This window comes from Pectinophora gossypiella, chromosome Z (genome assembly GCF_024362695.1).
Source record: "Pectinophora gossypiella chromosome Z, ilPecGoss1.1, whole genome shotgun sequence".
NCBI classification, from domain to species: Eukaryota; Metazoa; Arthropoda; class Insecta; order Lepidoptera; family Gelechiidae; genus Pectinophora; species Pectinophora gossypiella.
This window is the reverse complement of record NC_065433.1, coordinates 16,278,367-16,303,579: the sequence shown is the minus strand read 5'-3', so window position 1 is coordinate 16,303,579 and position 25,213 is coordinate 16,278,367. Positions and strand designations below refer to the sequence as shown.

At 37.5% G+C, this 25,213-nt stretch overlaps 2 protein-coding genes across 2 annotated transcripts; both read left to right on the top strand.

The window, feature by feature from the left end:
- Positions 1 to 884: 884 nt before the first annotated feature.
- Positions 885 to 3,054, top strand: LOC126380612 (succinate dehydrogenase cytochrome b560 subunit, mitochondrial-like). The gene is made up of 2 exons (XM_050030143.1): positions 885 to 1,133; positions 2,747 to 3,054. The coding sequence occupies exons 1-2, from the start codon at positions 1,019 to 1,021 to the stop codon at positions 3,052 to 3,054; spliced, it is 423 nt and encodes a 140-aa protein (XP_049886100.1). The 5' UTR covers positions 885 to 1,018.
- A 3,241-nt stretch (positions 3,055 to 6,295) lies between these two features.
- Positions 6,296 to 23,789, top strand: LOC126380611 (succinate dehydrogenase [ubiquinone] flavoprotein subunit, mitochondrial-like). Its single transcript, XM_050030141.1, has 12 exons — positions 6,296 to 6,302; positions 16,038 to 16,229; positions 16,823 to 16,896; positions 17,390 to 17,562; positions 18,684 to 18,839; positions 19,942 to 20,099; positions 20,859 to 21,023; positions 21,365 to 21,564; positions 21,933 to 22,127; positions 22,520 to 22,664; positions 22,881 to 23,116; positions 23,637 to 23,789. The coding sequence occupies exons 1-12, from the start codon at positions 6,296 to 6,298 to the stop codon at positions 23,787 to 23,789; spliced, it is 1,854 nt and encodes a 617-aa protein (XP_049886098.1).
- Positions 23,790 to 25,213: the final 1,424 nt, after the last annotated feature.

Below are 25,213 nucleotides of genomic sequence, written 5' to 3'. Positions count from 1 at the left end.
TTCACCCAAGTCCTTAACTTTTTCGAAATGAAAGAATTTGTGTAATAAAATAATTACCTATTTTTCTTTCAAAATCTCTGTGGCGCAATAGAAATTGTCATTTCTAAAAAATAAAAAATATTTTTAGTCTTTGATTGATTATCAATATTTTTAGTAGACGTCTAATACGATATTTCACTTTAATACTGAATTTTCTTTATATTCTATTAAAAAAAATATTGAAATCACTGATTTATACATTTTGGAATAAGTTTTTTCCCAAAAGGAATGTTCGTACAAACAGCAAAATTACTTCAATCATCACGTCTGATTCTTCAGACGTATTCGATTGAACCAGCGGTACCCCAGTTGTATGTCAGGTAATTATTTGGTTACGTACCTACTATATGCTAAACCACGGCCGTATGGAGATCCCGGACTCAAAAAGCGTTTTAAATGCGCCACTGCTCGATTAGCCCATATCCAGATAAAGAAAATAATCAGGAGGATGGGATCCGAAAAGGGTTTCTCCAAAATCGATAATGGAATGCTGTAACGCCATGAACTATAAAACTCCAATGTTGTTCATTACCACACTCCAGACACATCATACAAAAACACCTCGTTTTACACAGACACTAAACATTGACATTATCATACACGCGCATCTGTGTGTGTGACGTTTGACGCCATACGAAAGACGTCTAAGCTATGTCCGAGGGGGGTGAGGTAAATATAGCTCAGCCGCTGGTGGGGAGCGGAGGGTTGCCGTTCTAAACGTAGTTATTCCTTATTTTATGCCACTACGTTAACATTTCGAATACTTAAATTAAATGAATACTTAATTAATATTTTACGTCTTTGTTTTGTTCTTAGGTTACGGACGTACAGCAACTTATGTAATCGAGTTATTCCTCAGTCGAAGTATTTTCCGGTCATAATAACTACTGCCAGCTACAGGCAATGTAACCCTTCTTCAAAGCAAACTGGTGATGGGGCATCAAAACATAAGATTGTATACAAACCCTACGTAAAGAAAATGGTTCTTCCCCACGATGCAAAGAACATGAAATTAAAAAGGCCAATGTCGCCACATTTGACAGTTTACGGTCCTACTTTGCCAGCGATGACATCAATTCTTCAGCGAATTACTGGTAAGGCACTTGCAAAATCCCAATCATAATTTCATATGGGATTTCTTATACTTAAATAATAATTTGTGATCGTTTTAATCGATCATATTGTTATTAATATCACGTAGTCGTTCGAAAAAGGTTCGGCCTAGCTCGATCATAGTATCGTATTCACAGCAGCAGCTATGGGCGTTGAATCATGTTGTATAGTTTGCATTGTATTAAGCTTGGTGACATGGCTTTACCTCAATGCGGGTTAAAAGTTTCCATGGTTAAAAGCCTATCGCTGGCGTAATAACGTCGCTTGGCGTCACAAGGTTCAAGTGGAATTCCAAAATATACACGAAAAAGATATGTATTAGTCAACGAGAGACTTTCCAGGCTACGTTCCCTAAAAATAATAAAGATGGCGTTGTCCAAATTTAACGTGATAATTACCTGTTTTCTCATTACTCGGAGTATATAATATATAATATAAAATATAATGTAACGGCAGAAACATACGTATATAAAAATATTTTTGCATGTACAGAATTATTTTGCTACCTATGTTGCTTCTCTTAATTTATTTTATTTTGAGTTTTATTTAAAATGAATATTTATTTCTATTAAGACACATTACGATTTCGAAATTAAAAAGTAAACTATGTAGAGAATCAGAAACATACGTACTTCGTCACGTCCAACTAGGCGTTTAAGTGTTTTGAATCTGACCTGGTCCAAACTAACCCATTACACTAGCGGCATTGCCCCGTTGCTCAGCCACTGACAGGCGTTGGACCAGGTAAGACTCAGACCTAGGGTCACCCCCTGACTTTGAGTCTCCAGCCGATCTCCCTGATCAATTCCCTCGCCTCACTACCCCAAGGACCTGCAGTCTCAAAAGCCACGGGCATAAACACGTATGCAGTTTTGCAGTGCACGTGTGTTTCTCTTTATTTTGATTAGAATAATAATGGGTGGAATATGTATTGTGCGTGAATGTTATAAAAATGGTCATCATTTATACCCAAAACCAAAGATCAAATGAATTAGAAGGTCAAATGAAGGCATTCTTTTTTACAGCGACATCTAAGTATACAGGGTGTTAGTGACATCGTAACGAATAGGGGGATGATTCAGACCATGATTCTGAGTTAATATCAAGTGGAATTTTCCGTCGCAAAATTCATGGTTTTTTTTTAGTTTTTTTTAATTATTTTTAATTCTATATTTTTGCAATCGAAAATTCCACTTGATATTAACTCAGAATACTGAGCTAAATCAGCCCCCTCAGTATTCGTTACGATGTCACTTACACCCCTTACCAGTACTACAGGTAGCCATACAAGTAGGTATGGGTGTTAGTGACACCGTAACGAATACTGAGGGGGATGATTCAGACCATGATTCTGAGTTGATAATAAGTGGAATTTCCTGTCGGAAAATTATGATTTTTTTTTATGTTTTTTTAAATTATTTTCCGTTCCATACTTTTGCGACGGAAAAATCCACTTGATATCAACTCAGAATCATGGTCTGAATCATCCCTCAAAGTTTTCGTTACGATGTCACTAACACCCTGTATGTTTTTGCAAACGTAGGCTAGAAGGTCTTCTATTATTTCTACAATATTATCTTTGATTTGTTAACAGGTACTATGGTGACAATGTATGCGTTGGGTATGGCATCGGTAGCTTTATTCGTACCTAAAGGCGTGACGGGTTTGGTAGAGTACATCCAGAGTTGGGATTTTCCAAGTGTCCTTATTATAGGTGTCAAAACCATAATAGCGTCTAGTTTCGCTTTTCATTACTTGTTTGGGATTCGGTTTACGGGATTCAATTTGGGCAAATTTCTGGAAATGAAAACTGCGTACAGCACTGCGTACGTATGCATCGCTCTATCTATTGTCGGTGGGGTAGCCGGTGGTCTAATAGGTCATGTTTATTCATTCATGTAGTTCGTTCATAATAGTTAAAGACACATCCATAATTTCTTAAAAACTACGCGTCACAGAATAAGAAGGTTTTCGTAAAATATGTGAAGATAATGATTAAACTATAATACGCATTATTCTTACACAAAATATAACGAAAAACCTCGCATTATTCGTCGCAATAAAGTAAATATGATAAATAAAACCCGAATTTCTACTTTTTGATTTTAGTCTTTTGTAATAATATTATAATGACTATAGACAAGTAATATATAGTAGCTCTTCAAGAAAATGTCAAGCAGAAGTCAAATAATTATGCTTCATAATCATATGGGTACATTAATTGTACAAAATAGATACTTACGTTTGAAAATATTATGAAATGAATATAAAACTTTAAATTATTATGTGTATCACCATAACATTGTAACGGCTAATAGCCGATAAAATATGGTATTGTATGAATATGATGTGATTATAATCTAACAGAAAATTGTAATCTAGAAAAAAATGCTTATAATATTATTAAATAAAATTTACGAGTAAATGTGTCAAAATCGTGTATCGTTATCGTGGCTAGCCGTTAAATAGGAAAAGAACATGCGCACAGGCATGCATACGTATCAGACCATTAAGTTACCTATAAATTAAATATAAAGTATACCTAGGTGTTCTGTTACAATCTGTTATTAGTTATAACGCGATTTTCCTAGTTAAGAGACTTTTACGCTTTTTAAACCTAAAATTTAGGTCAATGCAGTAGACTAACCTAACCGACTTGGTAACAAAGCTAAGCTAGCCTATAAGGGGTATTTTTAGGAAATTTCAACTTATAACAGGCTAAACGCGTTTTAACTAATGATGGGTTTAACTAAAACCTGTGATGAAACCATATTTATTTATATTTTATTTAGTTTTAATTCAACTATATTACATTTGTTTTCGATATCAGTTATACAGAGTGTTAGTGACATCATAACGAAAAGTATGGGGGATGATTCAGCTCATTATTCCGAGTTAATATCAAGTGGAGTTTTCCATCGCAAAAGTATAGAATTGAAAATAATTTAAAAATACACCTAAATATCGCGAATTTTGCGACGGAATATTCCACTTGATATTAATTCAGAATCATGGTCTGAATCATCCCCCTCAGTATTTGGTACGATGTCACTAACACTGTATAGTGTGATGGTTTGACCCAATATGGTGTTTAATGGCTTTTTAATCATAACTATAATAAAATATAAGTACTTGAATTTATGAATTTTTACAGCAATAATAATAAGAAAATCTGTTGCGGTAATGCTTGGTAATATATAACATACAAATAACAAAAAACTCTTACCTAATATTTTTAATTTAGTTAAATTAGATGTAAACTTCAATTGATTTAAAATTAGTTTGGGTCAAAGCTTGAAAGCGGTTAAGGTTACGCTTCGATTATTATCGGTATGAAATCCCAGTACCGGTTTCCTATTGGTACCTACATAAGACGGTAGCTTAACCGCTTGTAGCTACACCTTCACCGTTTTCAAGCTGTGGTTTCGGTACACATTATAATGTAGTATCATCATCATCATCTTCCTATCATTATTCCGTTTTTCACAGGGTCCGCTTACCTAAACCGAAGATTTGACAGGTCCGTTTTTTACAAAAGCCTGTCTGACCTTCTAACTCGTGAAGGGAAAAGCAGCCCAACACAGGTTAGGTCACATACCTTGGAAAATTTATTTCTCCGGAATGTGGATTTCCCCCACGATGTTACATTATAATGTACTACCAATTTACATTTTTATTTAAGTTATATAAATAATACAAGTTTATTTTTCCACTGAAGTTTTTTTCATTTGGGGAGTTATAGTAGAAAGTTGTTAGTTTATATTTATTTAATTAGAGTGATTGTAAAACTTTAATTATTATACAGTCTTTTTTGTTATTGTTTGTATAAAGGCGATGATTTCAATTTCTATCTGGTGCTCGAATGGTCGCTCGCATTTCCGAAATTCTTTTGAACATCTTATACCTGCATATCGTAGTCCACATAAATAAGTAGTTTCCTATGTCAAAGGTAAATTATGAAAATCTAATTACTGAATAAAGACAGATCTAAAGGTGACAAAAACGTTTTATTTTTTATTTATGGATTTCAATTTAAAAAATATGAAACCCTGACACCAGGGTTGATAAGGTTGGTAATCCACATCACGACCCACACGATAGAAGAAGATAAAGAAAAATGTAATAATAAGTGCGACATTATGTCACGTTTTTCTATGACGTCACAGGTTGATTTTTCATTCAAATTCCAGGGGAATTTCGTGTTTTGACGTTTAGTAAAAAGTAACTGATTTGACTAAGAAACTGCCCTATTAGGTAAGTATGCATCATTTTCTCCCAATGCGATAACTAATAAGTATTTTTATTTCCTTTCCTATCATCAGCGCGTAGTATCATATCGCTAGTCGCTAGTGTGTAGACATAATTCGAGGCCTTGATACGAAGAAACGTCTGAACGATACGGGGACACCAAGCATGCCGCACGGTACTGTAGAAATAAACAAATTCTACTGTGAAATGTTAAGCCAGTTAAAAGAAAATCTTAGCGTCGCATTGATAGGATTTACTTTAGCACACAGAACTATAAACCTAGTATCGGTAGCAAAACTATAATACGGCTGAAGCCAGGTCATTATTTACCATTACGTTTGATTTTATATAAAAAATAAAAAATAATAATCACGCCTAAAAGAAGAGGTGTATAGTAATATGTACTGCTCGCTAGCTATGTTTAAATCCCATTTAATAGGGAGCACAAATGCCAATAGAGTCAATAGATATCTTGATTTACAAGCAACAGGGTAAATAAGTAATATTAGCCCCGATTCCTGCAGACACTTCCTAATTTTATTTTAAATTATACACTTCATTTTCTTATTCGCCGAAGAGGAAAGGGACGGAGGACTGACAACTGTAAATTTTAAAATGAAAGTATAAACATAAATAGGCTTCCCCTCAATCAACCGGAGGGGATATGGAGCATACTCCACCACGCTGCTCCACTGCGGGTTGGTGGAGAAAAATGAAAGAATAACCCGGGCAAATAAAATAGGCATCTCGCTCATATGTAATCCGTTTGACACGTTCTGTCGGGTTTTTGGCCAATATCTGGAAGGGCTTTTTATTTCTGCCTAAAATTGACGTGTGTCCCGTAGTTTTTATGCCTGTCGATTACCCGTCCCTTTCATTTCCGGCGGATTAGAAAATGACAGGTATAACAAAAAATTTACTTAGACGGTGTGTACAGGAATCACCACCATCGCCATATAAAATGTGATAATTTTCTTCTAATCTGAGTATCAAGTCCTTATCAACGAGTTTTGGTGGATACTTCTTCTATCGCACACGATACACAACAACAACCCACAGGTTGTGAGGTGAATTACCAATCTCATCAACCAGGGTTGATGAAACCACGATGAAACAAGGCTTTCAGGCTTATTACTGAGCCGCCAATGGCCCCTGATGACTCATGTAACGATTATACTTAAATCAGTAATTAGTATCTTATCTTACTTTTTGGACAATCAGGTGATCAGCGTGTAATGTCCTAACCAAACTAGGGATCACAAAGTGATTTTTGTGATATGTACCCACCAGGATTCGAACCCGGGACCTCCGGATCGTGAGCCCAACGCTCAACCACTGGACCACGGAGGCCATTAAAGTGCCACCGAGGCGGATAAAGGTAAGAAGAATTGGTGGAGGAGCATAGACGGCGCGGTGAAACTGCGCACTGGTATACCCAGATTGTTATACTATGTAGATACTTCACATCAAACCCACTATCCGTATGTCGGTCGGCGTTAAGTCTGAGACGTTCGCATGAATGCAGTGGTTTGAAAACTCGGTCAACTGGATGACTAGACACTGCCTACTATACCTACTGCAGAAAGTTGCTCTGTTATACAGGATGTTAGTGACATCATACCGAATGGAGGGGGATGTTTCAGCTCATGATTCTGGGTTAGTATCAAATGGTATTTTGCGTCGCAAAAGTTTGAAACCAAGATTGGTACGTACGATTTGTTAATATAAAAGCTCAATTGTCAATAAAACTAAATTCTAAAAACTTGATTTAGTAAATAAATAGTATTGACTAACGTGGGGTTGTTTAGGGCACTGAAATACCTTAGCCATTACCACACACCGGACACTCCATAGAAAAATCTCATTCTAATTGCGAGCGAGACAGTCTGCGCGCGCTCCCACTTACTTCTTAGCGACTTACGCCCACTTAGACCAAAAGACGCAGATGGGAGCCATCGGTATGGAGCAAGTCACGAAAGGGGCAAGTCACATCGACTGTAACCTGGAGCCTGACAGAGGGCAGCAGTAACTGTCAGTACTATTCAGAGTAGTCTATCGGACAGCACAGTCGGACAGGAGTCCTAGTATGGCTTTATAATAGACTAGGTACTCTGGGCGCCGTCCCACTCGCGTCAGACAGAGTACTGCGGGGCGGAAGGCAAAAGGGAAACCACCGCCCTATTTTTCCCTAAAAAAGCAGCATGGAAAGTGCTGCACCAACAAGAGCGTGGCTCATAAATTGATGATGCCATTACAGAAAGCATTCAAATAACGCCTGGTTCTACGCCGCTACGACTCCACTCGTGCACAACTTTTGTCTCTAGACACCTAACCAAGGGAGCCGGTGAATTTTGCAGAGAAAACTTATATGCACTCGAAAGCCTCGTCTTTCCATCGCGTGTGGTTGCATTATTTAGGTTGCATTTTATATGAGAACTGTCACGTCAATGTGACAGTTCTCATATAAAAACAGAGACTTGAGTATGATCTTGAGGGGAGTCTCAGCTGAGATTCGTTTATTAATACCGCCCTTAATTCTAGCAAATGGCGGTTTTGAACGTTTTGACTGCGCTTACGCACGATGTTTGACATTTACCACTTGGTGTAAATGTTCGATTTTAAAATATCACTGCGTTTTCTTTTTCCGGTTATTACAGATAAGTCATAAGTAGTACGTAAGTACTTATAATACTTACGTACTACTTACAAAAGTGACTGATTATTTTCGAGGGGACATAGTGGTGTTCATTGGGGGATGGACGTTTGGGGGTTGAGACGAAGTATAGGCTCATATGTGGGCACATGACACGATGATGCAACGGATCGTCGCAATAGATCGATACAATTCGTTGTACTTACTTTTACACGACTTTTAAAATGACACTAAAATGCGTACGCCATTTCGGAACGCAGCTACATATTATTATGCGAAGCAATATAAAGACGTAACTAAATATGTAAGAAGTCCCAAATCGGAAACGAAAGTCCTACTGATTGATGGATATTACCATAGATTTAGGATGTGCTAAAAATCTATGAATATTACGAAGAAACTAGTGCAAAAAATTATCAATTCTTCATAGGCGTAATAAATAGCCTAAAGCTCTACGAACGGGAGTCATTGAACTCGATCTTCGATTCTCCGCACCAGGGTACCTACTATCCGCATTACGCTCCACTAAAGTATAATCTGCTTTTAAAGTAATATAGTATGTAAAGATATACTTTAAAGATATTATTTATAAAGATAAATAACGTTGCTTTTACAAACATTCACACCACATAAGGAACGAATATTCAAAGCTAGGCGCTATTATATTTCAAAATTTGAATTTAGTAATTACATTAACTTCTACATTAACCTTGATGTCAAATAATCACATCCATTTTCAAATTATTGATCACAAAATAAGTCTGAAAGTTAATTTATAACCCACTTAATAGTATCCAAGGCAACCCAACGTATTTATGGTTAATTTCAAATACGTACATCTACATTATATAAGAAATAACAGATTTTTGCAATACGAATACTTAAAGTCATACATAAAATTACGCCCGTAAACCGCGATGGGGTTGCCCCAAGTAACCAGGAGACAACTAGCAATTACTCTTCGTACGCCATTAATGTATAATAATATTAGTAACGTTTACTATAAATATATTTTTTTTAATCGAAATTATAATAACCCAATTGTTCCATATCCTTGTGTTGTGTATATCTATATGTTAATGTTTGTGCAACAAAGTAAGTATATTTGATTTTTGGTTTAATAACTCAAAAACTGTCAATAGTATCGACGTAATGCATCGCTATAATATGTTGATAGCTATGAAAACTATAAATTAAGCTATATTCTTATTATCGGTCAAGTATCGATGATCAACAACACTAGTTTGTACTTACCGTATAAAATATCTCAAGGTCAACCCATTGCACGTATTTACTACTAACTACGAGTATTGCATTATTTACTTATTGGATTACCTACATACATAGCATCGCCTGGTTTACGTAAGTATACATCCGCAGTTATTCTAAAAGATCGCGAACCTATAATTCTAACCTTATTAAAAGTTTCTGTAACATTAAAACTACGTAAACTACTTCAAAATAATTCGGAATAATTTCGAAAATTCACATTAGCCTCCTAAAATACTCTAGAATAACTATAGAGACTTGAGGAGCGATCGATGCTTACGACAAAATCTTAACGACTTCCCAATGTTAACTCAGCTTACATGCAGATATCGATTTAGGCGGTTTTTTTAAATATTTAGTACATTTTTGTGTATAATACTTACCTCACAACAGCTAGCAGCCAGTCAAAATCTACATTTCCATGGCACTATGTTAAATGTTATCACTGGTTAAGGCACTGTCTTGGTTTGGTTCTGCGGTCGCAAGTGGAAGTTGGGGACGGAGCGGCGCGTGATCGCTGTCCGCCGAGTATTAACCTAGTGAGGGGAAATCGGATGAGTCGGGTCTTTTGTCACCCGCCAGCCCGCCACTTAGCAGACTTCACCCTCACACCCACGCTTACAAGCTTAGGCGGCTCAAAGTCACTTTTCAAGAAGTTAAAATTTTAAATACTCGTGACTAAATAATATGCAAGTAACAAAGAAAATGTAGAAATTGCATAACTAAATATTTGATGCCGACGTTCTTTGTCCGAACAATAGGTTTAGGAAAATCGACCGAAATATTTCAAGTAAAAAAAGCGTGTAACCCTAAGAACAACCCTATAATGCGTACCTACAACGCATGCGCGCAACGTGCCGGCCTCGCCCCTCTTGCTTGATCCCTCAATGAGTGACGTCATAGACGAAAAAAAGGGGACAAAATGGGCATCCAATTATGGATTTGATCAACTGTTGAGTATTCTAGATCCATGTAAAAGTCTTTGGAGTATTTATTTTCTAATATTTAGTTGTATTAAATTTGTTATTGTCAGAGTTGTATGGCAATGCCGGTAGGTGAGGGGGTTATAGTAGTAGAATAAGCAGCCGCAACTTTCGCTTTCACCGGTATCGATCGTGTTCCCGGAATGCAATGCAGGGGTCGCCACTACGCGTAATCGGCACGCGGCATCGTAATTCTCTGTTCTACTATAAACTCCCTTTCATTTACGAATAAATCTTGGTCGTATTTACTTAAAAAATGTATATTTTTTTAAATATTATTTCTATATTTTTTATTTTTTTCACGTTAGTCATCTTACGACGGATGTACCTTCCTTTGACTACCTTATTGGAAATATAGCCGTAAGCGTTATTTTTTAATAGATTTAGGCATTTTATCCAGCCATAAATTATTAGAATATAATTGATTGAGTCCGTTCAGAAAAGTTACCTAAACTCTAGTGCAGGTAATCAATGGATGGGTAACCCTTTAGTAGCTTTTATAGTAGCTCCTCGCCTTGGAAGAAATGTATAGAGTAGGTGGGGAGGGGGGCCTGTTGTATTTCCTAATGTTTATAGTCCTAAAGTCGATTTTCCGAACATCATTTTCCTAATATTTAATTGTACTAATGTTCGATCATCCTAAATATTGATTATCCTACCGTAATACTTGTCCTAATATTCTTTAGTTCTAATATTAATGTCCCTAAAGTTTGAAATTCCGAATTTTTCATTCCCTATATGATCTATTTGACATATTTTGGTTAGTTGTGACCATCGAGGCCCGAAGGGCCGAGAGGCGGCGGTGAAGATTTGTTTCGTAACGACAGCAGTCACGGGTGCGAGCGAAGCGAGCACGGAAATTCGCGGCACCCCGACACTGTAGATATAGGTTACGAAGGCTGTATGGCAGGGGGCGAGCAAAGCGAGCCCCCTGCCATATAGCCGAGTGGGTTAGGTTACTTGTGACCATCGAGGCCCGAAGGGCCGAGAGGCGGCGGTGAAGGTTCTCTATTGTATTCCCTAAAATTTCTTATCCTACTTTTTATTTTCCTTCACATTTTATTTAGGACTATACATTTTAGGAATATAAACGATTGTAACTATGGACATTAGGGCTTACCATCATTAGGATGAAAAAAAATAGGGCAATGAACACTAGGAGTTAACAAAATTGGACTAGGATCATTAGGACATTCGATACTTAGGACTAAAATGTGAAGGAAAATAAAAAGTAGGATAAGAAATTTTAGGGAATACAATAGAGAACCGGTGGGGAGTTGGTAGGTATACCAACCATACCCCTTTCGGTTGATTAAAGAGATGCCTGTCCAGCAGGGAGACTTATACAAATAAGTTATTTACATTTATGTCTTATGTAGATATAATGCTACACTTCATGCTCGTTATAAATACACAACGCTGTCGGAGAATACATATTAACCACTGACATAATAATATTATAAATTTATAATATTTTGCGAATATAATGTTTTGCGAATGTAATATTTTGAGAATATAATATTAAGAGAACGAAGGTTATATTTTACAATAAAATACCATATAATATTTTTAATTTGTCAGAAAATAAATTTAAAGCTCATGTGAAGTTTACGAGATTAGTGATTACCTAAATGATAAAAACGTGTCTAGTAATGTCTAGTTATTAAATAACTTGTATTGTATATCTAAATTGATTTAAAAGATGCAGTTTAAAAGGTGTTGTTGTTGCAGTTTCTTGACATTTCATTTTCCTCAGCCATAACACCTTGCGAAATGACGTAGATCCAAAATTATAAAATTGACCTTCAACAAGTTCCATGATAATTACGTTGAACAAATGATTCTGATTTCTGAAAATTGAAAATGGAACCCTATTTATTATCTACTGATAATAACCTAAACAGCTGGGCCAAGTTGTATAAGAATTGGTAGGTACGTATGTAAGTATTTACATTATGTTGTAACCAGGGACACAAAATGGCTAGTCTCAAAGTTCCAGGGACGGACTTGGAGTGCTTACTACGATGTAACCGAAGTCGCGAACAAGGTCACGAACGGAAATAAATTTTAACGTCAGAAAGAAGGAAAGAAAATATGTATTTTTAATTATTTAATGAAACAGCGTAAGGATAACAGTACTACTGGAGGCATAGACCAGTCTAGTCAGATTAGTTGCAGTATCAACAAACAGATTGGCTCAAGTTGTGTGTGTTCTGTCGATCGTAGAACACACACAACTTGCAAATAATGTTATAAGACAAATATGATGAACCTTATGGGCATTACCAGCTTGTTATATGATGTAGCAGGATTGTATAATCCGCTTAGCCGGCTAGCAGTTTTAGAAAACAGGGCCGTTTTGTAATGCGGCGGGTTATGACAGTGTTCATTCTATCGATCGCAGTACGTGAGCAATATCCAAAAACTCATCATCATCATCTCGCTAAGGTTATCCCGTTTTTCACAGCATTATAAAGGCGTAATGCTATATTATTTTTATTCTTTATTTTTATTTATTTATTTATTAAATCTATACAGGGTGTAAGTTACATCGTAACGAAAACTTTGAGGGATGCTTCAGACTATTATTCTGAGTTGATAGTAAAAAGTAGATAAGTAATTAGAGTTAATGTAGAACTAATCGCCTATCTAGATTTTGTTTTTTCAAAGTGCGTAATTCAAAAGTACATCGCTGGCTAACTGTTACAGGAGAAGTATTTTTTTATATAAACTAAAACGGAACAAATGGTGTATTATACATATTTCGATAAAACAAATATAGAACTAATTATTTAATATATTCGTTAAAACGCAGGCCATGGTCAATCGCTAGGTACAGATACATGAATTTTCCGACAAGAAATTCCACTTGATATTAACTCAGAATCATGGACTGGACCATCCCCTCAGTATTCGTTACGGTGTCACAAACACCCATACCTATTTGTATGACTACCTGTAGGTATGTAGTGGTATGGGGTGTAAATGACATCGTAACGAATACTGAGAGGGATGATTCAGCTCATTATTCTGAGTTAACATCTAGTGGAATTTTTATCGCAAAAGTATTGAATTGATAATAATTTAAAAAAATACTAAAATAAAAACAATAATTTTGCGACGGAAAATTCAGAATCATGGTCATGAATCATCCCCCTCAGTATTCGTTACGATGTCACTAACACCCTGTATATATTATAATAAGCTGGTAATACCAATAAGGTTCATCACATTTGTCTTATAACGGTATGATTTATTTCATACATACCTAAATATTATGTTCCGTGTTATTGGCGGACTCTGTGAAAAAAGGGATAACGGACGGGTAAGCAGAGGCGTAATAGTACACCCACTCCTAGATCGTAATAGGGGCGAGCATTGCCATGGCCACATACATTTAATACTTTAAGAGGAGCAGACTATACATACCTACGGAATTGTCATGACAAGAGACACACAGCAAAAACTTGTCACACAAATACATCAACATGGGCCGAACTTAGGGTAGATATTTTTCAATATTTTACTTTACAATAATTATCAATGTTGTGAGATATTTATATTTAGTCTGCTCCTTGTTTTGAATGTCTGGTAACCACGTGATATCAGTTATCTATGATCAAGGTGTACTATAACAGTACAAGCCAGATTTCGAACCCGTGACACTCCGATCGAAGTCACGTGGCACGAATACAAAAAAAAACATCTTGGCATTGATTTACAAAACATCTAGGTATGTGTAGCTAACACAGAGCAACAAGAAACTTCGGCAGATGTGAAACTAAAAAGCCACTAAAATTATTAAGTAGGTACTTAATATTTTCACGTTGCAAAATGGTACTTCACAAAAAAATATTTCGATCCACTTCCTTCCATCCTTTCTGTTTTGAACATCCACTACTAAAATCGAGCATTTATTATTTCAACTATTACCTTTCAAAATGAAATAGATAAATGTAAGTAAGTAAACATTTATTTCGATAACACTTTTTATATTTTGGACAAATAATAAAAAAATACATAAAAAACAAATACATATTCACAAACGTCACCTTACATCACCAATTTGACATTGGCGTTTTAGATAATATTAATAATATATTTTTAACGAAATATTGAGATTTACATAACTTATTACGTAATAATAGTAAATTGTTGTTGTTTATATATTTTTTAATACAATGATCATTTTAACGAAGGTATGTGATAATCTGTTTAATTGGGACATATAAAAATGGGAGATATTTTATAATGTTTATTTTTATTTTAGCTCGTTCGACCTACTCTGACGTGGAATTTAAAAACCGTACCTTCAAAACGTAAGTATTATTTTTATCAACAGCCTACTATTTAGTATTTACTCAAAATTCTTATTTAGTATATTAGTATTTAACTAGCTTCAATTTGGCCAAGAGTACTTACTACATGCTTCTGTTTATTATGTGGGTTGTGAGGTGGAATACCAGCCTCATCAACCCTAGTGTCCGGGTTATGATTGAGCCGCCAAAGGCCCCTGACATGGCTCATGTAACGATTACTCACTTACATCAGTAAATAGTAACCGGGACCAACGGCTTAACGTGCCTTCTGAAGCACGGATCATCTTACTTTCGGACAATCAGGGGATCAGCCTGTAATGTCCTTACCAAACCAGGGATCACAAAGTAAACTTTGCGATATAACTACATCGGGATTCGAATCCCGGACCTCGGGATTATAACCCCAGCGCTCAACTACTGAACCACGAAAGCCCAGTAGTGACACATGTATGATGGTTACTTTTGTATGGTTATGATTTAGCGCTCAAAATATTATTTTTGCCATGGACACCGGCCAAATGGATCACCAGAATTAGGTAACAAAATTGAGCAATGTATGGGATCAACATTATCCCAAAGTTCGATAGTTCAAAGCTCGCTCCGCTGACCCTGATTGTCCGGATCATTAGACCTGACACTCTATAAAACATTCCGAACAATGCATGTAAACTGGGTAACGACTTCGTTCATTTGCTGTTTTGACAAAAGGTTTTTTGTATGCCTAGTACATTAGGTGAACGTTTTTTTTTTTTTGACGTTGCTTATTGAGGATTTGCCGCAGATGGCATTAACTACTTGGCCGGATTAAGTGAACGTAAAGTTAGAAGCGTAGTAAGGTAACAACGTAAAAGGAAAGAAGACAAAATGTTCGTTCTCTGTGTAAAAAAGATTAGAAAAGGCATATGAGATACAAAGCGCTGTAGGTTTCTTTTCCCTTAAATTATTTTCTTTATTGCAATTGGGTCGTGTACTAGTTTCAAAATAAATTATGAAATTCTGATTACTAAATAAGGACTAAAACTAAACTAACGATAAACGTTTATTTTGTCTATTTAAGTAACTTATTTATGAATTTTAATAAGAAAGAACGTAATAATAAGTCTGACATTTTACCACGTTTTTCTATGACGTCACAGTGTGCTTTTTCATACAAATTCTATAGTAATTTCATGTTTTGACGTTTAGTAAAAATTAAGCGATTTGACTAGTTGGAAACTGGTCTATTATTTGACACGAATTTGTGAACTACGTCCCATCGGGATAAGCGGGGATCTTCGATCCTCACTCAACAAAAAAAATATACATTTTTAACATAATACATTATAATATAATGTTAAGAACTAGTACTTCTTCTCGTTTTGCCTTTACAATCAGCAATACTTATAATTCTAAGAGTGTTTCTCCACCAACCAGTCTTCAAACGGAATGCGGCATACGAGATCACCCACCACCAGCACGACTGTGTGGTTATTGGCGCCGGTGGAGCGGGACTGCGTGCTGCGGTGGGACTAGCGGAGAAGGGGTACTCCGTTGCCATGGTTTCCAAGCTGTTCCCCACCAGATCTCATACCATCGCTGCGCAGGGAGGAATGAATGCCGCTATCGGTAAACCAAAAACTAGTCGTAAGAACAAAAAAGGGTTTTTACGACTAGTTTTTATGTGTAGACAGGTTGATTTTTTTTTTTATATTTTATTTTTTTATTCGGGGAGCTTACAGCATTATTTACACATTCAAAACCTTAATAATAAATAAAGGCTAATTACAAGCTACCACAGATAGACACCTGAGTTTAAGGCAAAAGGAAATAAAAAATCCGCTGAGCCGCCAGTACCTATTTGAAATATACCCATGCACACAAAAGTTTCATGGATAACCACTGAAATATGAAAGCAACACTTTTTATGACTGCCGTACGCAGAATATGTGGAAACTGCTTTTGTTTGGTTCGCAATAACATTTTTTTGCTATAATTTTGGACGTAACCTACCTTTAATATTCTTTTTGTTTGTATTAGTTGTCTGATTTTATTTTTACAAACAATTCATAAGTGTGCTCTCTGGATAATGACATTGTACTTGGGTCAAACTAAATAGTTCGTATATCTAGGTAAAGCGGTACTTAGTTTCGAATACCCGAACCATCGAAATAATATCTTCTACGTCTCTAGTATCAATTTGTGTACAATTTTATTGGCAGGAAGCATGCACGAAGACTACTGGCAATGGCACTTCTATGACACCGTAAAAGGGTCGGATTGGCTCGGTGACCAGGTACCTACTTTAGTAATCTATTTCATCTATTTTTTCTCTTTTTTATCTCACTATTATAATAACTATAGTGCCGGCGTGCGTGTATGAAGCGATTGATGAATGTGGAGGAAGCAAGAGAACTGTGTCAGGATCGCAGCAAATGGAATTCTATAGTCTCTGCTTACCCCGGTGGGAAATAGGCGTGAGTTATGTATGTATGTATATAATAACTCATACTCACACTAATACTTTTTTACTTATTGGCAGGACAAATGGGGAGTGTTGAGGGCTCAAAATTTAAGACAACAGGCCTGAGGGTGCCCAGTTCACCTCTCCACCAAAAATAGGCTTTTGGCACATATAATAGGCATGTTACATACATACAAATAGGCATGTTATGTTAAAAACTCGCAGTAAAATTTCATTTTGCTCTCTAGAGAAGAAAAGTCATGAGAATTTTGAAAACCACTTTCAAGCTACATTTTTCTGATATACTTGTTATCGTATCATCTAGGATTCGATTCAGTACCTGACGCAGCAAGCTCCGAGCATCGCCTATGAACTAGAGAACATGGGAATGCCGTTTTCCAGGACTGCTGACGGCAAGATCTACCAGAGGCAATTTGGAGGCGGCAGCACCCATCAAGGAAAAAAAATTGCCAAGAGGACTTGCTGTGTAGCAGACCGGTAACAATCAGGCCCAGACTCCACCAATGCAGAATTGCTTAGCTGTGTATTACGTAACCTCTATTCATTGTTTATTTATTCAGTTAAGCATAGCTCAACGTAGGTGGAGTTCAGGCCCTATTGAACATTTGTGCCGCAAAAGGGTGAATTATAGTTCACTTTAAAAAGTCGTTTACTGTAGGTATGAAAAAGTCATTCACCTTTTTACTGCCATCTGCACCAAAAATGTGAAATTATTGAAGAGGGTAGTCACCCTTTACATTAATTTCACAGATTGTGAGAGTCCTCACAACACGACCCCTAGCGCGGTGGCAGTTATAAGAGGAAATAGTTCTCACTCTCTCCGAGAGAGGGCGCTACTTTCTATGGCGATTAAACACCGGGGTAAAGCGTAGAGGTTTAGCCCTTTCATAAAGATTTTTATTTTTTACTATTTAGATTTGCTTTTTAAATTAATTTTTAAGTTAAAACGTATGAGGTTAGTTTTACAAACATCCTCACCAAACTGGTACAGTCAGATGACAAATAGCACTTGAATTCTTATTAACTTACACACTTCCCGGGCAAATGCTTATAATGTATCTTTATTATTGTTATAAGTGAATTAAGGTACACAAATACTAACACAATTAGTATTGAAGCTAGAATAGTTACATAGAAAACTCGATTATTGAGTAAAGGGAGTTTTGTTTCACAATGATAGCCCTCGTCCGCTTGTAAACACCTCGCAGCTTCTTCACTACTTGGTCGGACAAATGAGGAGTGCTAAGGACGCTTAGCGTATCACTTCAGACAACAGGCCTGAGTGTGACTAGTTCGCGCTGAATGAGGGAAAATGTCGAGCACGCCGGCAGGATCGGTTTCAGGGTCCTGAAGTGTTTGTTGTCGCAAGCTGACTGGCCGCCTCTATCCGATCATCAATGCAACGTCCGGCGCAGTTAGTACTTAAATTATAAATCGTTTCTGAAACAAGACTGTTAATAGAGAACCAGCTCTTTCAAGATACAGACTTTCAGAAGAACTTTAAAACAGTATATGATTATAGACTCTCAAACAGCGGTGTAATGAGATTAAAATATAAGTAAAGTTTTAATTCATTCATAAATATTTTGTCTTGCAAGTACCGGGCACGCCCTTCTGCACACCCTGTATGGATATTTGACGAAGTACAAGCACGTAGCTATGTTCACCGAGTTCTTTGTGATGGACATCCTCATGCAAGATGGCGCAGTGGTCGGAGCACTCGCCATGGACATGGATGATAGCAGCTTACACAGGTTAGAGGGACTAGCTTAATGCCACACGTTTATAATTGTAACCCATGCGAATTAACTAAACTTCTTGACTCTAAGTATCTATAAATTTAATATAAAATATTGAGAAATAAATTATTTTTTATAGGAGTATATATTTAATTCACATCGGTTATATATCATCATCATCATCATCATCATCAACAGCCTATATACGTAGCATACTCCACCACGCTGTTCCAATGCGGGTTGGTGGAGGTGTTTTTACGGCTAATAGCCGGGACCAACGGCTTAACGTGCCCTCCGAAGCACGGAATCATCTTACTTTTTCGGACAATCAGATGATTCAAGCCTGAAAAGTCCTTACCAAACAAAGGACAGTCTCACAAAGTGATTTCGACAATGTCCCCATCGGGAATCGAACCCGGACCTCCAGATCGTTAGCCTAACGCTCTGACCACTAGACCACGGAGGCTGTTATATAACCCCTACCCTTGGGGTTATATATACTCTTAAACATTTTAGCGCTTGTGGCCGGATACAAACATTACCTACATATTATTCGTACCGAGACACGTGGAGCGTACGGGACATGCGGGGCATATGTGCCCGCAGGCCTCGCAATGTGATACTTACCTGCATATTACACGTATTGAGGCATACCTCAGTACGAGTACGAGTAATATGCAGGTAAGTATCAATTGCGAGGCCTGCGGCGTAACACGCGCGACGCGCATTGCTCGCAATTTTTGTATCCATCTTAACCCGCGTACGTATCAGAGTCAATCCAACGGGTTAGGCATGAAAAGGCCAGACTATTCGAATTAGTTTTATATTAATATTTGCAATATTAAGTCATGCAGATTACACTATCATGTGATACATTAAAATAATTATTTATTTTAGCAATAAATAAAACTTTTTTGCACACCCCATTGGGAGTTATGTGCGTGAATTATGTGATTTAAACTAGTACAACATATGAAATTGCACTTTTATCAAAAGACAACTTTCCTGCACCACTTCAAAATCTAAAGTTATCCATACATTCACTCACAACACGCACGTACATAAACTTACATCCAACATCGTTCAGTATCCAAATTATACATCTGTTGGCCACTAGATTCCAAGCTAAGAACATAGTGATAGCGACTGGAGGCTATCCCAGGATGTTCTTCTCCTGCACGGCCGCCCACACGTGCACGGGCGATGGGTGTGCCATGGTTTCACGTCATGGCATTGGCCTCCAAGACATGGAGTTTATACAGTTCCATCCTACCGGTAATTACTTTGTTATTTGTATAGTTTGTATTCCTGGTATGTGTGTATTATTAGACTCACCGACCTACTGCGGGGCAAAACCCTTATTACATTGTTTTAAGTTTACGCGGTTATTATCATAATAAAATTAAAACACATAATAACGGGTTCTTACCGCGTTTAAATGGGGATATGAGACTCCCGATATTTCGACACTGTTGCAAGTGTCATGGTCCCATTTAAACGCGGTAAGAACCCGTTAGTATGTGTTTTAATTAAAACCCTTATTCCATTCAATCCTGTTTTTCTTTATTAAATCCGATCGTCGTGGAGATCCTTGGGGGAGGCCTATGCCCAGCAGTGGGCGTCATACGGCTGAAATCCTGAATTATTTCCCTCCAAATTCTTCGATGTATTACTATACCTACAGTACAATCAATTATACAACAGGTGAATCGTATAGAATTTGTGTTTATAATTTAGTTTTGTTTCACGTGTGGGTTGTGAAGTGGATTACCAACCTCATCAAACCTGGGGTGTCAGGATTATTATTGACCCGCCAAAGGCCGGTAACCGGGGCCAACAGCTTAACGTGCCTTCCGAAGCACTTCTTCATACTTTCGGACAATCAGGTGATCAGCCTGTAATGTCCTGACCAAACTAGGGATCACAAAGTGATTTTTGAGATATGTTCCAATCGGGGTTCGAACCTGGGACTTCCGGATCGTGAGGCCAACGCTTAACCACTAGACCACGGGTGTACACATAAACTGTGTGCAGGTATGTACGGGTCTGGCTGTTTGATGACTGAAGGCTGCCGAGGGGAGGGAGGCTTCCTAGTGAACAGTGAAGGGGAGAGGTTCATGGAGAAATACGCGCCAAAAGCTAAAGACTTGGCCAGCCGTGACGTGGTGTCTAGATCCATGGCGACCGAAATCCGGCAAGGTAAGACAATTACTTAGTTAAGTTTGGTTTGTTTTGATGAGCAGTCTGGCCAAGTGGCTGTTGGGGGTTGGTATTCAGGGTCTGATAATGACCAGGTGGCAATTTGTACGGAACCCTCGGTGCGAGAGTCAGACTCGCAGATGACCGGCTCTTTAATACCATTTTCTCCTTTGCTGCGAAAAACAAAATAAAGAACTCTGTCAGCTAAGCAGCTAAAAAGCATCTACTTGGGTAAAATTAACCAAGTGATTGTGTCCCTTCAAAAATTATAGACCACTATAGGGCAATGGGCTATACACTGGTGGGACTCGCACTTGACCGCTTTTTTATTACCGTGACAGGACGCGGTGTTGGTGAAAGAAAAGACCACATATATCTCCAATTACATCACCTGCCAGCACATGTGATTTCTGAAAGATTGCCCGGAGTATCCGAGTCTGCTCATACATTTACTGGAGTGGACGTGTATACCCAGTCTGTGCCAGTCATACCTACCGTCCACTACACCATGGGAGGCATACCTATTAACTGGAAAGGAGAAGTAAGACAGAGTTATTCTTTATTCACCCATTGTTTCAAGGATCAATATGCCATTGCCATTGGTTTTGAACAATGTCACCCAGGAAGCCATGATCTTCTTCTTTAGTCTTTCACATCTGTAAAACATGATGTATTACGTTACAGGATATCCTATCCCATTTTCTACAAGGTTACATAATATTGTCCCACTTATCCATGTATAACCAATAATTAGGATCTTTTTTTACCATTCTAGAGCCAATAAATTTATTTCATTTCGTTTCATTACGCATTTGGCAAGACATTTGAAATCAAGCTGTACTTACACATGTTATCCGACTATCGGATTTGAAATTATCACAACCTCTCACCACTATCACATATCTCCAGGTAATAGTCCACGAGAATGGAAGCGACCATCCTATACCAGGGCTTCATGCAGCCGGGGAAGCGGTCAGCAATTGCCACGGTGCAAACAGACTCGGTGCCAACTCCATCCTCGACGTAGCTGTCTTCGGCCGGTCCATCGCCAACAACATCTGCGAAATAAGCAAGCCCGGTGACAAGCAACCCAAAATAAGGGATGTGAGTATATAAATTAATGCTTTTCTAAACTAGGGTAAGGAGGTAATATAACATAAACAACCTATATACGTTCCAATGCATAACGCGTCTTTCGATTATACCCGGGGAGAGAGAGAGAGAGAGTGGAGCTTATTAACCGTAGAAAAAGAGTGCGGAGCATACTCCACCATGCTACGTCAACGTGAGTCGACGGAGGTACTATTTGGCCCAATATTATTCCTTATTCTATGCCAGTAGCCAACTCATTCGCCACAGTTTTTCAAACCATCGACCGAAGATTTTTCAACTTATATTTTATTTATTTATTTATTTATTTATTTATTTGTACACAATGAAACAGACACAAGAAACATACAAAGAAAACAGATATATGGATATAGTTTATGTTTCAGAATATCGTGGAGGCTTCGTTAGATAATTTAGAAATAGTTCGTACAGCAAAAGGGAGTGTTCCCACTGACGTGCTGCGTTTAGAAATGAGACACGTGATGCAGAACAAGATCGGAGTATTTAGAGAAGAAAATTTTTTGGCGCAAGGTACTTCAGACTTGAAATTTTATGTACTTGTAATGGTACAAGTTACTTGTAATTTAATGCCAGATCAAAACCAACCAACAACCAACAAAAACTTAACAATTTGTTTTTATATATCTCAAACTCCAATATCTTCAAACTCCAATAAATAACAAAAAGAACCAAAAGTCGAACCTACAACAGTGGTAGTGCTACGTACAAAAGTTTCTTCTTTTCCAGGCCTTGCAGAAGTTACTAAATGTTTCAATAAATTCAAGGACATTAAGGTGACAGATCGTCACAAAAACTGGAACTCTGATTTGATCGAGACATTGGAGCTGCAGAACATGTTGCAGTGTGCAGTACAAGTCGCCGCATGCGCAAAGAACCGCACGGAGAGCCGCGGCGCCCACTTCAGGGACGACCACCCTAAACGAATTGACGAAATGGACTATAGCACATCGACGGAGGGACAGGTAAAATAAAAAATGCAATATTTTACTAATTTAATTCCTTGTATCCATTACAAATAGTAAATAATACCGTTTACCGATCTACGAGTACAATGTCCTTTGCAAGACTTCAACCAAAATGTGATCGCAAATATCCATTCTAAATGACAGATATTACACAGATACCGATATTCTAGATGGCTAGCTGTACCTGTCGTAGTAGGTTGAGTCACAATCATGAATAAGATAAATAAGCAGCCACCCCTGATAATCACATTGATGCCAAAGTACATTATGATGGACGGTGACCGGAAGAAGAGAACAGACCGGTTATCAACATTTTTTTAAAGATCTTTTCAAATGTAATACTTTGCTGCCACGCCAACATTCCCATATCCAACTGTAACTACTTATTGCTAGAAAGCTAAGTTCCATAAGATTTTCTACCTTTTTGATTAAGTGATCAAAAAAATCCTCGCAACTTTTATTAATGCATCCAAGACTTGAACATTCACACGCTTATGTTTGTTCCTCAATCCCACAGACAAAGAAGCCTATAGAACAGCACTGGAGGAAGCATAGCATCAGCTGGGTTGACCTCGACACCGGCGCGGTTAAAATCGGATATCGTCCAGTTATCGACACTCCTATGAACAATGACGTTGATTGGGTTCCACCGGTCCCAAGAGTGTATTAGTTTTCCAAATTAACGTTGGATTTCTCTAGGCATTTGCCTTTACTTTGCTAAATACTATATGAAGTATGGATGGAAGAGAAAATCTTAAGCTTTCGTAATATTGATAGACACAAAATTGTATCTGTTGTGAAATACAAATACAAACGGAGGAGAGCGTCATTTGAGATGTGAATTGTAAGTTTAATTTGAGGAAATGTACTTATACTTTAAATATTACACGTTCTAATATGTTCCAATATTTTTTCATGATTCCCTTTGCGCTTTGCGTAACCGTAAGCTACATTTAGCTTCAATTGTAAGAAACTCTGTCGCTTTACTGTTGAAGTAGTTTTTGCCCTTTTTCTTCGAACTTTAGATTAATAATTAATATATAAAGATATATTATTAAGAAACGGAAGTTAATACTTAAAATTGACAGCGTATTCAAATAGTAAACACAGTACAATAGTATTACTATCATTCATCGCTGTAGTTTTCAACAAAGGTTTGAAGAAAGTGGGTAAAGTCTACTTCAAAACTAATTCAACAGTAAAGAGACAGTATTTCGATATCCTTATATGACAAAAGTGTATGTTGTCGGATAATATAACTTTGGATATTCCTTATAAGATCAATAATATACTCCCTGTTTTTGCCCAATGGCTCAAATTAGCTTCAAAACGTTTTTTCGATTCTGCTCCGCACCACCCAAATCCCCTGGTAGTTGCGGCTTCCGAATACGTTCCGCTTAGGGACGGTACTGAAAAGTATCGGCGTCCGAAGGACGTAATAAACGATCCCGACGACCCGATTACTCTAGCCATAGAGGCAGCCAATCAGCTCGCGACACCAAACACTTCAGGACGTGGTCGACGATTTCCCTCATTCAGCGCTTATCGCTATCGACCCACTAGGGTCGATTAATTCTTTCAAGTATTTTTCCTCTCAGATGACGCCCTGAGCCGAGGTTCGCGCCCAACTGGGCACCCTCAGGCCTGTTGTCTTAAACGTTGTACCGGGTGAGAGCCTTCAGCGCTCCCCATTTCTCCGGCCAAGTAATTAATGCAATCTGCGGCATACCTACAATAAGTCACGTCATAAAAAAAACTTCCTGCATTTAACAGTTTACTGTTGTACGTCATTGAACAATAGGATCGAAGGGCACCGCTCACTAAACCCTGTGTAGTGTGGGCCGCACCTTACTACCCACTGCCAGGTGTTACATCAACTCGATCGAATCAATCAGCTAAGGTTGGGCTCCGAAATCTGCGAGTAACACTCGCCGTGAGACGCATTGTCATGAAACGTAATCGAAACTCTTCTTAGAAATATTAAAATATCGGGGTCTTCGTAGAAATATTAAAATATTGGGGTATTGTTCCTTATACTTCTTCAGCGTTATTTTTTACTCAGATTCTAGTGCAATACGTTGAGATTGCTACTTA